The sequence below is a fragment of the Archocentrus centrarchus genome, chromosome 15, assembly GCF_007364275.1.
Source record: "Archocentrus centrarchus isolate MPI-CPG fArcCen1 chromosome 15, fArcCen1, whole genome shotgun sequence".
Lineage (NCBI taxonomy): Eukaryota > Metazoa > Chordata > Actinopteri > Cichliformes > Cichlidae > Archocentrus > Archocentrus centrarchus.
Window position 1 is genome coordinate 15,690,760 of NC_044360.1, and position 16,603 is coordinate 15,707,362.

Consider the following 16,603-nt stretch of genomic DNA (forward strand, 5'->3'; position numbering starts at 1 on the left):
TACACAGAGTACTATAAGCAACACTAGCATGAAACAGAAATCCAGTTCAGATCCAATGTGAATACCTCTCACTTCCAAATAAGTTTTGAAGGCCTGTTTCAAATGATAGCAGCCAGGCACGGAGATGAAATAAGGGCTACATTTAATAAAGTTCAATATGTATCATGACCTCATTGTTTGTGAGCTACGTAATCAGTCAGATACTTGTAATCTTCTAATCTGATTTCAAAGATTTGGGGTTTTGTGGGCTGATAGCTGCTAAATGATAATGCACTAAAGCCCAATTAAGATCCTAAATCCACATGGAAAACCAGTTTTAATATGCATTATGTCCTATAAGCACTTATCCAAATGAGAATGCAAAAGTCTGCAGCTACTCTTGAGTCTTTGATGAATATCTTCCAATTGTTACAATATGTTTGCACTCTAACCAGAAGGAGACATGGAAGGGGGTGTAGATGGAGAAAATAAAGTGTGTTGGAGAAACTATCCATGATTTTGACAAGGGTTTCTCTCAGCACCCATCTGTGAGTCTGGGTTGAGGTCGCTGGCCAAACATAACATTTCATCAATCTTATCTCAATGACAGGCACAAAAGGCCTTTTTTTTTTTTCCTCTAACATCTTGTTCTACTGCTGACTCCTTAGAATCTGCTCTGCTGAACAGAATGACCGAAACTGGTGGGGGTGAGATTGGAAAGAGAAACAGAGTGAGAAAGTTGAGTTGACAGCAGATAGTAGCAGATGCTGACTACCATACAGAATAAGAAGAAAAGAGAAGGAGGACAATGAAGAAGAGTACCCTCCCTGTTCTGGATACACTGGATTTGGATTAATGTAAACCTGTGTGCTGAATATTAGTAAGGTTTGAGCCATGAGGAGAGGAGAGGAGAGGAGAAGAGTACTGCACAATAAGTATTGTGGCACACTTGTACAAACAGTAAAATGTCCACAGTGTCACATATACTTCACAGTGCACTGGAGCCTCGGCTGCGAGAGGCCAGTCACACATTTACATAAATATGAGAGCCTCTGGAGACAAACTCCACCACCACCACCACCACCACTACCACCACACAAACATAAGAACCAGGTGAGCATCAAAGAACCAAGCAGGCAAAGCAAGCCAAAAGCAATTGAGAGCCTCCAATGGGAACGAGGCATCCAGCATTCAGGGTGTGGGAGCTGACTGAAGATCAGGGCCAGAGTAATGTCAAGCATTGATGATGCGATGTGCTAGCAATGACAGACGACATAAGGATGACTTTATCATCCATTTTGCAATCAATGACAAAGCCACAAGACTGCAGGTCATAGAAAGCATGCCAGATATGATGCAGTTAAAGAAAAACGTAATTCCACAAAGCATGCAAAACAAATTCGAGCAGGAAAAAAAAGGCAAAAAGAAAAAACAAAACAAAGAAAAACAAGAAAAGAAATTCTATCCTGCAATGCTCATTGAGATTGATGATTCTTAAAAAAACCACCAATAATAATGCACTTGCAGATGTTTAAATCTTTCTATTTTCTTGTGAGAAAAATCCTTTAAAAGCGGACAGTAGGGATTTCATGACTATTTTGTTGTATTTTGAGTTGAATCCTAATTCATCCCTTTAGGCTAGTCTGTATTGACGAGACACACCGGGCACGTTATAGTAAATAGAAGCACCACAGGTTAGTTTCCTCTTAGGCTAAAGTGAAGTAGTCATGAAAGCTCTATTTTCCAAATTAAATTAAAAGCGCAACACAGGATGTTTCAAGGAGGACAAAGAAAGAAAATGAAAAGCACACAAATGACTTCAGGAAAGCTTTGAATGAAGGATAGATAAAGGCAGATGTAGAAAAGGCAGACAGAGGAAGAAGACAGAGAGAGAAAGAGTGAAAGAGAGAATTAAGGGGCATGGACATGTGTGTCCTATTGGCCAAGGTCTCCAGTCACGCAGTGTGACTTGACATAAAATACCTTTACTTTAACTACACTTAAACTTTACCATTCTAAAAAGTCAAGTTAACTAACCCCCAGTAACTATAAACTTCTGGAGGTGCACTTTAGTCACACAACCACACCTTGTCTGGATTTCAACTTACTTTCTGCCTCGTGTCGAGTTATAACTCCCTCCGAATTTCTTCCGATTAAGGATGAGAGCAGCAATTTCTGGCACGTAGCGAGCAAACATGGCCTACATGCATGGAATAGAAAAAAAGAAAAAGGCATGCAGAGAGGGTTCTACCGCACACAGAAAAACAGCAGAACCATCTGGAATACTTACTTTCTCCCATTAACCGCACTATAGGAACCACCATATTTCTTGCGGTTTCCTATTAACTCTATGATTTCAGGGACGTAGCTGGCAAACATGGCCTAAGGAGAAGATAGAAGACAGAAGAAGAGACTAAAAAAGAGACTAGTATGCCGCAGAGTGGGTTGTGGAGAGATTTGCGCATGAATCCAGATTTCTGAGGATATAAAAATATTAGCCTGTAAATCACATCTCTCTCATTCTCTGGAGAGATTCCCTAAACTACACAAAAATCAATTGAGGTAAAAAAAAAAAAAAAAGTAGCCCCGGTGTTTAAAAGTTTAGAACAGGTCTGGTCAGTGGGCAATAATTTTGTCACAGCTGACAACTAGTCAGTCTGTAATTAACACTCAAAACCTTTCTAAAAAAAGCTGAGGGAGAATAAAAACCTATGTGCCATGTTTTGTCCAACAAACACAGATGATCTGGCAGGTTGATTTGAATAGGCACACCTGATGGTCCACAGCTGCAAAACACATTAAGACTCATTTGTTGGGCTAGAAAATGAGCTGGATGCATTTTGCAACGATTGACAGCCTGTTGTCCCAGCACGGAGTTATGTTTGAGTTCACTAACTAACAGTGGGATACTCACTGGCATGGCTCGTGTAGGCCTGAATCTATAGTAAGCAACACAGAGGTGCCCTTGCTCTGTAAATGTATCCCTCAATCATGCCTGGAAAATGAACTGTTACATTACCAGGAATAATGTGACAATATGTGAGTTGGACTTTATCCTTGGCTTTAACATACCTTCGCCCTGGAGTCATTGTTAAGCCACTGCTGCTGAGAGGAAGCAGGCGGAGGTACTCGCCTAAAGACTTCCAGATCTCTCAGCACTGAGAAAACCTTGCAGTCTATCACCATGGCCACAATATGGTGCACATCCACACAGCTGTAGGTCATCAGTGCATACTGATAGCTGTCTTTATAGAGAACACAGTGATTTGTCTAAATCCTCCAGTCTCTGTGAGCAAAGATGAAGGATACGTGCTCTTCCGTGTATGAGGGTATGTTTGAGTGCTTACAGGTGTTTGCATTCATGCATGCTTATAAGTTACTGTACTAGCGGCAGCCCAACAGGACGTTAGATCAGAGGAAGGTAAGAGGGCGAGAGCGGGAGGCTGCTGTTGCTATGGTAACAGTCAGGCTGGCCTAAGCTTCATCTGCCTGCCCCTGTGTTTGTTGGAATTGTGGGAAGAGACACGGAAGGAGGGGTGTCCTGAAACCGCAACTGTTTTTAAGAGAATAACAACATTATCAGACAAGCGCTTATACTCTAATCAAACAAATATGGGAAAGACACAAAGGGGAAGAGGACAAAGGAGCACAATGCACTGTAACTCCAGTAGACAAGATACAGAAGGCTAAACAGAAGGATACAACTACACTGTGACAAAAATATACCATGTACGGTACATGTACAAGCAACATAGTTCTAACAATATAAAACACTACACTAACACATCATACAGTATAGATAATTATAAACGTTAACATTAACTTTTATTGATTTAAAAATTTATATATTTTAGACAGTTCAAAACAGTTTATTGATGGGGGCAGGCGGGAATTAAAAGGGGAAAAGGGGAGTGACGGAGAAAGAAAAGTCTGATTTTACCAAACCACCAAGGATGAAGAAGACCATGAAGAGGCGCCCCAAGGTGGTTTTTGCATAGACATCCCCGTAGCCCACCGTAGACATAGTCACCATCAGCAAGTAGACACATTCCCAATAGGATAGTGACTGGGAATTTTGGAAGTTTTCCCAAGGATCCCCTGAGTTTTCCACCTAAAATTAACAAGGAAAAGGTACCAAGGATCACTAGACACAATTCTTACAAACAATCTTTCTGAAAAAGAAACTCTTTCCTCAGATTTGATTAAATCCAGCTGCACGTGTGCATTCATCACAGTTTATGATGTGGTCTTCATTTAGTGAGCCTTGACTACCATCTAGTGGTAAAACAGTTTAATACACCAAAACAGCCCCTTCTTCCTTTGAAATAAAACAGTGCTCTCTATTATGCATGAGGCAGCAGCAGAACCACTGTATTTGCCAAAAGTATTCACTCACCCATCCAAATCACTGAATTCAGGTTGCATATAAAAATCAAGCACCTAAGCACGCAGACTGCTTCTACAAACATTTGTGAAAGAGTGGGTCTCTCTCAGGAGCCACAAAGTGGTAGGCTACATAAAATGAAAGAGTGGGGTCAGCAGATACTGAGTGCACAGAGGTTGGCAACTTTCTGCAGAGTAAATCACTACAGACCTTCACGCTCCCAACTTTGTGGGAACAGTTTGGGGATGGCCCCTGTTCCAACATGACTGGGCACCAGTGCACAAAGCAAGGTCCATAGAGACATGGATGCACAGAGTCCTGACCTCAACCCAACAGAACACCTTTGGGATGAATTAGAGCAGAGAGTGTGAGCCAGGCCTTTTCGTCCAACATCAGTGTCTTACCTCACAAATGTGCCTCTGTGGAAGAATGGTCAAAAATTCCCATAAACACACTCCTAAATCTTGTGGAAAGCCTTCTCAGAAGAATTAAAACTATAATAGCTGCAAAGGCTGGGCAGACATCATATTAAACCCTATGGATTAAGAATGGGATGTCACTCAAGTTCATATGCGTGAGGGCAGATGAGTGAATACTTTTGGCAATATAGTGTAGGATTCATGTGAGGGTTAGATATCATTACCATGTCTAAATGCAAAGACCCAGATTGAGATCTTAGTATCAAAATAACTCAAATCTACATACAGATGACAGAGAAATTCCAGGCATAAATTCAATATAAAAACTGAACCGATCTTTCAGAAAATACAGATGATTCACACACATAACATGCTCGTTGTTTGTTTTCTGCCAGTAATAATTTACCCTCCAGAATAAACACTTAGGTTTATTTACACAGGTGGGGCTTGGCCATACTATGCCTGACACACTTTAAGGAAAGTTAAAGTAGCTTGCATTCTTTTAGTAATGTTGCCCCCTCAGCTTTAGTGCCAAAGCAAACCCTGTCCATGTGTGACATTAGATTCTCTGTAAGGGTTTCACACAGTGATGGATGCACATTTTACAGAGATGGCATTAGTTAAATGGATGTTAAATTAATTCCCACCTAGTCTGAAACATGTCATTGCAGCACCCTTTCTTGCCATTTTTTTTCTTTAGTCGGCTAATTCCTAAGCAAAATAAATAAATATGGACTGTCGGACTCCCAGAAAGTGCTAGGTGTCACACTTGTATCAGTGAGTTAGAGTTAGTCTGCTTTCTGGTACATTTAACTCTGGACCCCACTGGCCCTCACATCTGTCCACTTACCAAATGTATGAATCCAGCAGCTGTGAGCCATGTGCTTATGAAGATGGAACACAGGTTCACCAGCTTGATGGAATTGCTGGACAGAGAGAGAACAAATAAAACTCACAAAGACACCAAGACCAGTGACAGAAACAAAGATTTGTGAGCTCATGAAAGAACAGAGCCCACTCTGACCTGGCTGAAAAGCTTAAAGCCAGTACAGTTGACAAATGACTTGAAAAAAAAGTGTGTGTGCAATTTAAAATAAAGAAATTTTACTATAAAATATACTAAATGTGCTATAAAATAAAAGCCCTGTGACATACAGAATTAGACTGACTATTATTAGAAGTACTTGAAAATTTCAATTATATGTAGAAACAGTAGAAAATATATTCATACCACAACAAATCAATTATTTTACCTCTTACAATCATCTTAGACATCAGGCTTAATAAAGATTTAAAAAATGTTAACAGCCACTTGTGTTCAGTTTCATGTTATATACAGTTTGTGTAGTCCAACTTAACCAACAGTGTTCAACATGCACTCATAGAAAGTACAATTCTAAGGTTTTACAATATCAGGACATTATAAAATTAGGTAAATACAACCTCAAATGAACAACACTATGACATATTACACCATGTTATTATTTAACAAAAAGTCAGCTAAGCACATCCCACGATTCAATAACTCGTGAAACCTTCTTTGGAGCAATAACTCAAAGTAATAATTTTTTGTATGACTATCAGGGTCTCACCTCACTGTGGAGCAATTTTGGCCCACTCTGCTTTATTGCATTGTTTCATTTCATTGAGGTTTCTGGGCATTTGTTTATGCACAGCTATCTTAAGGTTCCACCTCAGCATTTAAATTGGACTGAGGTCTGAACTTTGGGCCATTTCAACTCTTTGATTCTTTTCTTTTTCAGCTATTCTGTTATAGATTTGCTGCTGGATCATTGTCCTGTTTCGTGACCCAATTTGAGCCAAGAATTAGCTGTCGAGTGTTAGCTGATGGCCTTGCATTTAACTCTAGAATACTTTGGTATTCAGAGGAGTTCATGGTCGACTCAGTGACTGCAAGGTGCCCTGGTCACGTGCCTTTAAAACAAGTGCAAATTCATCACCCCTCCACCACCATGCTGACAGCAGGAATGCAGTTTTTGTGCTGATATGCTGTGTTTGATTTTCAAACATGGCGCTGTGCATTATGGGCAAACATGTCCACCTTGGTCTTGTCTGCCCAAAGGATATTATTCCAAACAAGCCATATTCATTCATTCTTTTTCTGTGGTCATGAACTTCAATATTTAACAGGCCTGTAGAGTCTGTGATGTAGCTCTTGAGTTTTTTGAACATTGCACAATCTAACCTTGAAAAAATTTGCTGGAACAGCCATTCCTGGGAAGACTGGCAACTCTCTTGAATGTTTTCCACTCGTGTGTTTCTCACTGTGAAATGATAGATTGCTTCTTTAAGACCGTTGCTTACATTTTTTCTCCTTGGCACTGTGTTAACACACACCTGAATGCTCCAGACAAGCAAACTGCCAAAACTCCAGCTATTACAGAAGTCCTCACACTTGCTGATGATGTCAAGTGTATTCTGTTAACTGTAATTTCCCCATTGTGGGACTAATAAAAGGTATTCATTCATTCATTCATTCAAGTGCATTTGATTAGCAGCGCCTGGCTACTGCTTACCCTTTTAATTCCTATGGAAGCAGGAGAAGTGTACTTAGTTTTTTACACACTGCTTTCACACAAATTATTTTTGGAATAATTTGTGCTAAATAAATAATGACATGGTGTAATATGTCATATATTTGCCATTCCTCTGAGGCTGCATTTACTCAGTTTTAAGACCTGCTAATGACCAGATGATTCGCATTATGACCTGATACTTTCTTTTTGCTATGCCTGTAGTTACTCGGTGTGTGTGTGTGTGTGTGTGTGTGTGTGTGTGTGTGTGTGTGTGTGTGTGTGTGTGTGTGTGTGTGTGTGTGTGTGTGTGTTTTGTAAATGAATAGGGAAAACACTGCTCTTACCTTGTTTTCAAGATATTCAAGAATTGTAAAATTTCTGAGAACTGTATCAATCTTAGTGCTCTCAGGAATCTTAAACCTGTGTGAACAGAGGACAAAAAGATGGATCAGCATATAATGTACACTGACAGAAGGGAAATGTAGGAGCAGCACCTGTGGAGAAAGAGTACTGAATTCAAACAACATGAAGTTGTGCATATTGGCAGATCTGCTGGTAATACAGCCCACATGCTTCTGCAGCATTTAGGCACAGTACAGAGCAACATCCTCCAAATCATCAAATGTAGCTTGTAAGAAACAGGAAGACAAAACAAACAATTGAAAAAAAAAATGCATTCAAACAAGTTAGTAGGAGCATTTTAAGCCATGTGTGTCAATCTGAACCCAAGAGCAGCTCAGTTTATGGATTACAGAGCAGTGTGACACCTGGCTCATTGTCATTTTACATAACGTGTCCAATCCCACAGATCATGCGTACACTGCTGTTTGTCAGTGAAAAGAATTCCTACTGACATGATACAATCAGACTACCCACAAATATAAGGTTGCCACAGGCATGTTTCTAATCATTTTAACATCATTCTGATGCAGCAAAATCACGTGTATATGCTTAACCTAAGGCTCTTACCCCAGTTGGAGAGAATAAGTAAACAGGACCAAACTGAATGGTAAAGTCCTGCCTGAGTTCCCTTTTTCTCCTGTCCATGATGGCCCTGCCTCACCCTGTATCCATTCTGAAAGAGATCACCACAGGACTTCTTTCGCCTCCATGTCTCTTGGAGAGTTTGCAAATTCACGTCACTGTGTGTACGACGGTACACAAGCCGCTTAGGCGGAATCATTGTCTTGGACCAAATCCAGTACTAGAAACTAGGAAAATATTAAGGGTAGGGATTCCAAAAATTCTTCAATAATTTCTAGTAAAATGCCAAAAAAAAAAAAAAAAAGCAAGGTTCTCTTCTTTCTTTAAAAAGAAAATCTTCCTAGATTCATCAAAGTTTCCTGCAGACGGCTACAGTTGTACAGGTATTCCATGTCAGTCTCATCAGAGTGTCTCTTTGAACAAAATGTCAGCTCTAATATGGTTATTTTTTTTTTTGTTACAGTGCCTTTAATCCCCACAACCCAAACAGATTTACCTTTCTCCTGCCCCTTTTAGTGATTTACTATTAACCCCTGTGAAGCCACGTCCCCATTGACACACAGCTCTGTCAAACCTTATTTCCAAAAAAGTCTGAACCATGCTAGGGATTATCAGAGATGAAAATAAAAGCAGAACAAAAGCAATAATCCTTGCATAAAACGAGAGTCCTGTATTCACGGGGAAATTTCAAACAACTGTTTGACATGGGAAAAAAAACCTCAGATTAGGGACCCACACTTCAATGTAAACATGAAAAAAAATGAAAGATTATGATGAAAAGAACATTCTAACTCCGTAATAATTTGGCACATAAATTCCTGAAAGTTTTTTTTTTTTTTCCCCAAATAGACACACAAATGGATCCTCCTGATGTAGGTTCACATATGAAGCTGTGGGTATTTTAACAGACTCAAAGGAAAGACTCCCGCCGGAGCTGGAAGCAAGAAGACAACACAAAACCCAGATTATATTCTGCTAACCCTCATTAATACCTTTTGCATCTCTGGCAACTTAAGTTTCTTTGTTTCTTTCTAATGTTTATGGACCAGAATGGAACTGAAATCTGATATTTAAACTCTACACATTTGCAAAAGCCTGTTTTTTTTAAAAAACCTTTGAGTGCTTATTGTAAATGCTCCAATTACACTCACCAGCCCCTTTGTTAGGTACTCCTTTATTGGGGTGGACCCACTTTTGCCTTCAGAAGTGCCTTAAGTCTTCATGGCACAGACTGAACAAACATTCCTTTTTGGTTCAGATTGACACGATAGCGTCAGATTTGTCGGCTGCACATCCATGATTTGAATCTCCCGTTCCACCACATCCTAAAGATGCAATAGACTGAGACCTAGTGACTGTGGAGGCCATTTGAATACAGTGAGCTCAGTGCCATGTTCAAGAAACCAGTTTGTGATGATTTAAGTTTTGGTGTGTTATCCTGCTGGAAGCAGCCGATTCAGTTAGGATGTCATATTTAAATGATACTCAGTGGGGTCCAAAAGTCTGCCAGAAAGTATCCTACACACCACCAGCAGTCTGAACTGTTTGAAACAAGGCAGGATGGATGTGGTCAAATATTTATCACCTTTCTTCCCCATTATGATGCTTGGTTAGAACTTTGTTTTGATTGAAGGTCGTCTTGATTGTGTCTACATGCCTAAATGCATGGAGTTGTTGTCATGTGATTGGCTGATTAGATATTTGTGTTAATAAGCAGTTGAGCAGCAATTTAATATTTTTAAATGATCACAAATCATGTTTTTATAGGAGCTGAGATCCTATTAAGAAAGGTTGCAGTCCCCTTGGTCCCCTGCAGTTCACACCATGTGTGCAGAGGCCTTTCCAGAATGGGGACATGGTGCGGCACCAGACCCCAGAAATATGGTTACATATTGGATGTAATTATTGTACTTTGTTACTAAAATACTATTTATTTTAAAGATTTAGTTACTTATTATTTATCTGATAAACTGCTAAACTGCTCACATGTAATCCGTGTGTGGTACTTTCACTAGCTGATCTCACTGTGTTTTGCCCCTTTTGTATTGCTTTTGGATGCAGTGATTCAAAAGCAATTTTTATCTTGAGACATTAAGAAACCAATTTTACATAAAAGACAAAACAATCCAAGTACTTCATACAAATGGTTCTAAAAACTTAAACCGGCTATTTGTTAAATTGGCAAAGATATTACGACATTATGACAGAAATGTTGTGTTGCACTTACAACAGTAACTATACAGGAATTATTTAAGAAAACAAAAGAAAGAGGCAACAAATAGCAGCCAGCTTTTTGACGTAAAACTAATATGACAACATCAACAACTGCTTTGCAAATTTGGCATTCAGAACGTAAATATCAGACACGCAGTGATGCTGTGATGCAGGTGGCTGGAGGCCGCATTTTTCTCAATTAGTGCGAAGCATCTGTGTTTGTGTTATGCTGTACATCTGTGCGTGTGGTTGTTTGTCTTGTGTTTAACACTTTGTGGGACTTTCACGCCATCACATCTGAGGCTTCATCTCTAAAGTGGGAGTAAAAAAAAAAAAAAAAAACGCCCAACAATTACATTAACAAAAAAAAAGTGTTTGTGAGCACATGTCAAAAATACCTCAATGAAATTCCCATCCCATAAGCACGTGTTCATGTATGAGAACATCTTTCTCTCCACACATGCCAAAGCCTCCTGCGCACACATCTACTGCACACATGTGTCAGCTTGCCAGATGCTCATTCAGAAAGGGTTTTCCGCTCTGTGCCCGCTCTTACTTAATTGAGGCTTTGAGAGCTCAAACACAGCCTTGGAGTCACATGTTGTGGATGGACAGCCTTCTGGGACCTTTTATCAATCAGCAGTCTGGGATGGTTCATCTGGGATAATACTGACACTGAACCAAGCCAGGATTAGATTATATGACGCTACACTAATCTAAACACACAGACACTCGGCGAGTGTACACATCACTGGTTCTTACTGCTCATTCATGGAGGATAGATAGTTCATACATATGAATACATCCATTTTGCACTTTTTTTTCAAAGCTGCAACACGTGAGAAGTCTGGCTGTGCCAAAGAGGCTTAAACTTCCCTCAAATTAGTTTCCCTTCCCTGCCATGGGCTGAAGGGTCATATAAGGTGCATGTACTCAAATCCATATCAGGTACTATATAAGCTTCTTTCAGCAGGAAAACACAAGAGATCAACAAACTAATCCACCACTAGGAGGCAGCAGCATGTTAGAATATAAAGGCATGTCTGAAGGCTACAAGGCTCCAAGCCAGTGCAGCTTCAATAACATTTAGGTTGTCACCATTTCCTACTGACTATCAAAAATAGCAAAAAAAAAAAAAAATGCACATTAATCAAATGCAATGCTATAAAAATACACTTTAGACTGTAATTGTCTTAGGACATGTTCGCGATGCCATATGTTGTCAAAAATCATTCTATTAAAATAATCCAAGCCAGGAAGATGGTCCTCTGTAGTTTTAAATAATTGTGGAGGAAAGGCCTGGAAACTTAAAGGGTGTGAAAGCTAATGCTCAGTAGCCACAAGATCTATGAGCATCTTTCAAACTGCTAATCCCACACTGCCAGGACTCTCTTGGGAGAAATGTTAAGTTCAAGTATTTAAAGGAGATTAATTCCTTTTTCCAAGGAAGAAATCTACATGCACTCTTACATTAGCTGCACATCATTCTCCTCCTCTTAATCAATGTCCAATTTGCCAAGGCAAAGAGAACATGACTTAAAATGCACACAGCATATACAGGTACCGCCTTGTGTGCAGAGTGGGTTAATATTCTACCACAGAGCACAGGGCAGAACCCCCATTAGTGGGCTTTTTATTAACTGAGCACACCTCCACTGCTTTTCTCCAGGAGTGAAATGAGAGGTACTATAATTGTGATAGATTACGCGGGCTGGTGTGCGGTGTGTATTCCCTAGCAGGAAATGGAAAGTGAAGACGAACTAATCCAATGGGGATGAAGAGCACAATACACATTCTTAACCACCATGGCTTCTAATAAAGCCTGTGTCAAGGAACAGTATATACACTTAACTAAATGAAAGCAGCAGCAGTTAGTGATGCATTAAGTCGTTGTGGCTCTGTCAGGCTTTCTGGTGTATGTGAACAAAGTCATACAGAGCTAAAGCAAAACAGGCAATTTCATTTATTTAAGAACGAATCGTAAAGGTCACCATCAGAAAGCAGATCAGGTATAAAACACTATATCTCTCATTATTTGACCCTTATACCATTTATTTTCCTCCCACCACAGACTTCCATATTGATTACCTCGCTTATTAATACAGGATGTAAGTAGCTAATAATGACTACAATTCTCAGGTTCTCAACCTGAATATGAAAAGACATTTTCAGCACATCATTGATATTCTAAAATCGAGCACCATATCCCTGCTGCAGATCTACACTCTATTAATTTTATAATGTGGGCTTTGCAGCACTTTATGTAGCTATTAAACATAATGTCCGGTAAAAATAAACCCAGCCCAACACATGCCAGAGGGTTTTCTGTTATTTTACTGTGCTGCTGTTATATACATCTAACTCGTAAATAAAAAAAAAAAATGTTTCAGTGTTTATGAGGTGGGGATGCCACCTCCCATGTCATCATTGTGAAAAATGAAACTCAAGATTTTTGCCATTTCAAAATAATGAAGAGCTCTGGAATCTAGGACATCTCTTGTAAATATTTCACATTTTGTTTATGGACGACTCACAGTGCACCTGGGTTATATATTACGGTGTTGTTCCCTTCTATATCAAGTCCAGATACAGGATATTTAATAATCACTACAGCGCATCAGCCAGCAGCCAGACCACCATTTCACAGTCTTTCATCATCCTCATCAAGGCCCTAACACCAGCAGTCTTTTGGGGAGGAGATGAGGACACCTTGCATCATGAAACCAGACTACTTGGCTTGGCCATATCTAATTCATTACACAGCTTGTTCCGTGTGAAATTTGTGAGCCACTGCGAGCTTCTTAAGAAACCTTCATCAACTCAGGGATCAAACATTCACAGCCCCATATTACTTCAGAGTCAGTGATTCTAGCAGGCATGTAAAAATGAGGAAAACCGGCATTATCGAGTAATTCCTCATGTTTCTTGTCAGATTTAACAAAGGTGCTACCGATAGCAATATTGATTGTCCTGCTCTTTTAAAAGTCCCAGAAAGCATTTAAAATATAGCAGCGCAGCTGCCCGAACACTAAAAGTGCCCTGAAACTGTAGCATCTGAGCATTTTCCTACTGTGATAAATGTTTTAAAAAGCCTAATATTGATAACCGTGCTGGAGACAAACACTAAAAAAATGCCAATTTGAAGGAAAGCTAAATGATTGTGTTTATTTAGCGTGATATTTTGTTCTTTTTATCAAGTCTCCCACTACTAGTACTTAAAACCTCACATTCTCATTTAATAATCTTAGCGTTCCAACGACACGATAAGACCAACACTGGAATAGTGTTGGCACAGATGAGTTCTTCTTTTGAGGTTTTTTAAAGCAGAGAGGCAGAGCATCCAAAAAAAGAACACACCTACAAAGAAACGGTTTTCACTGCAATGTAATTTAGGTCACATCATCTAAAGTTAAAAAAGTAGGTCGTTATGTAATGCAGGTTAGGGTATTTTCCAGTCTGCTCATGCAAGAGTGTTATAAGTGTGTATGGGGATAACACATGCTTTTACATGTGCATTTTTTTTGTTTTTTTGTTTTTTTTGCATGGATGTGAATGAGTCCAATAGATGGAAGGTACAGAGCGCTGCGAGGTATCCCAGGTGCAACGCCTCAGCAGAGCAAATACTAATGAATCTGAAGCACAAACATGCACAGTCACAGAGAGCCACAGCCCTACTCTGAGCCACTTTCACCCCCATTAGTTCATCTACTCTGCTGTGTCTGTGTTCCCTGAAACATCAGAGGAACCCAGCCCTGTCACTTTCAATGATGAGGGAACATTGACTGTAGCCCCAAGCAAGAGGGCCTCCAAGACTTGCTCCCAGTGATGGGGAGACGGAGGGAGTTATAGGAAGAGATAAAAGGAAGGCTGGCATTCAAAGACAGAGGGCAAAAAGGAATAGAAAAACACAAGTGTGAGCATGAAAATAATAAAAAAAAATAGTGAAAAGAAACTAATAGGGTCTACAAAGTGAGAGATATAGGGTGGATTTATGAAAGAGAAATGGAAACTTACCAAGCCAGCTTCTGTTTAAGTAGACAGAGACGAACACAGGAGGAACAGTGAAGAAGTCAACCACTGAGTTGACCTCCAGCCAGAACCACAGCTTGTCATTGGCTGCTATAAACTGTCAAAAAGAAAAGAGTGACAACTGAAGGTTAATTTTGCACAAAACATCCTCATTTTGCCACAGCCCGCTCTTCAAACTGCTGTGTCTTCTTTTGACAATGCTGACTTATTATACACAATGACAAACGCTTCACCCTGCTTGCTGAGTCAAGCAAATGGTTGTTGGTGTAAGCAGCTTATGAGTTTTTATTTTTTATTCATTCATTCAGGATGTCAAGCATCCTGATAGCATTTGCACCATTGAAATTCTGCTGTGGCATTAGAGCCGTGCTAGCAACATCGTTACAACAGCGTCAGCTTAAACTAAAGGCATGCTGTTTGAGTATTAAGTGACTAAGGTAAGAGCCTGTATATGCATACACATTGTTAGAGTACTGTGTCTCAAGCTTTAAAGAGCTTTTTTTGAAGATGAAACAATAGCTATAGACCTGTGAATACCATTTGTCACACTGCATTTAGCGGTACATCTGTGTGCACAGCATCTACATGAATGTGTGCATATGCCAGCTTACCCGCAGGCCAAAGTAAAGAAGGAAGAAGACATTGAAGGCCATATCGATCTGTAACGTGAAATCTTTGTAGAAGTTCTGGCAGGATTCTATAGGGCTAGGGAAAGAGAGAGAAAAGACCAATATTAGGAATCCATTTTTTCACCATTATAATACCAAACAGAATCATGTTTATAATGTGCAAAACCGCACATTATTTACCAGTACATCAGAGATGTACTGGTAAAAATCAGCTAGAAGCTGTCATGATCAAATGATGCTAACCAATGACTGCACTTTAAACTGACCAATACTAGCCAGCTACTGTCAGAGAATGTGAAATAACTGGATGGTTATGGAGTTAAAACCACTATCATATAATTAGAATATCCAGTAATATTGAGATCAATGCAATGACGCTATTTAGGTTTTATTGCTGAATCTGGGTTGGGGGGGTGCAGGGGGGGTCATAGAGCGAGATGAAAGACTTCTGGCTCCAGCTTAGCTGTAGAGTCAATCACACCTAGATGAAATGGCTGAAAATACACTGAAACTGGAGGTTGCTTTGATGTGACAGCACTTTCAACATGCATAAATTATTCGGCATCTGTCACACACAAATATTCCAAAAGATATTCCCTCATACAGTATGAAGGAAATGCGTGGAGACTGCAATCACTAGAGCCCAGTGTTACTTCACAAAAAGGCAGATGATGATAAATGAGTTATAAACTGTCTGGTCTGTCAGATAATCCATCGTCTTATTTACCGTGTTATGATTAACCATTAGCAAGCTGGTGCTCTCAACAAAAGGAATAACAGGCTGTGTGCCCACCCCATTCTTCACTCGGTCTTGGGCCTATAGTATTTTGCTCGAGTAATGAGGAAATCCCACTGTGGGAAAAGCATGAATATGCATTGCAGTGTGGCTGGCTATAGGAGACCTTTGGGAATGTATAGAGTGTCAAGGGAAGACACACTAGGCTATTACCACAATACACAGTTCAAAGTCAAGTTAAATGTTTAAGTATACATTTGTATGCAGGGGGGCCCACGGAGATGCAGTGTATGATTCAGAATACTGCATAATGAGACCCCCAAAGGTAATGATTAGTGTAACTTAATCATCTTCCAGTAACATCAGACCCTTGATCACATGATGCTCTTTTATAATGGCTGACTAAGTACAGAAGACAGATTGCTCGAAGAGGATGATCCAACTTCTAATTCACGGATGTGTGGCCTATGTTGGGCATATCCTAAAGACTGATGTGATCTTTTCAATGTTGAGCGTCTGGATGGTTTGGATTACTCTAATTTATGCAGCAACTGTTTAAAAATCTCATCCTAGGAGGTAAAAAATAATGTAGCTGCCAGAAGTATGTCTATGCAATCCTAGACCAAACAGCTTACAAATAACCTTGTCACGTATCATGCATAAAAGTATTTTGCATCCAAAATATTCATCCA

The 16,603-nt window shown here is 39.7% G+C and overlaps 1 protein-coding gene across 5 annotated transcripts in view; it reads right to left on the reverse strand.

Annotated features, from left to right (window-relative positions):
• kcnma1a (potassium large conductance calcium-activated channel, subfamily M, alpha member 1a) overlaps positions 1-16,603 on the reverse strand; it is a 161,118-nt gene that overhangs the window by 52,018 nt on the left and 92,497 nt on the right. For all 5 annotated transcript variants that reach the window (XM_030748487.1, XM_030748486.1, XM_030748483.1 and 2 more), the window contains exons 4-9: positions 15,158-15,251; positions 14,532-14,643; positions 7,664-7,739; positions 5,633-5,708; positions 3,920-4,090; positions 2,270-2,361 (exon numbers count right to left, since the gene is read on the reverse strand). In XM_030748487.1, the coding sequence (XP_030604347.1) occupies positions 2,270-2,361; positions 3,920-4,090; positions 5,633-5,708; positions 7,664-7,739; positions 14,532-14,643; positions 15,158-15,251 (621 nt within the window). The remainder of the gene's footprint in view (positions 1-2,269; positions 2,362-3,919; positions 4,091-5,632; positions 5,709-7,663; positions 7,740-14,531; positions 14,644-15,157; positions 15,252-16,603) is intronic.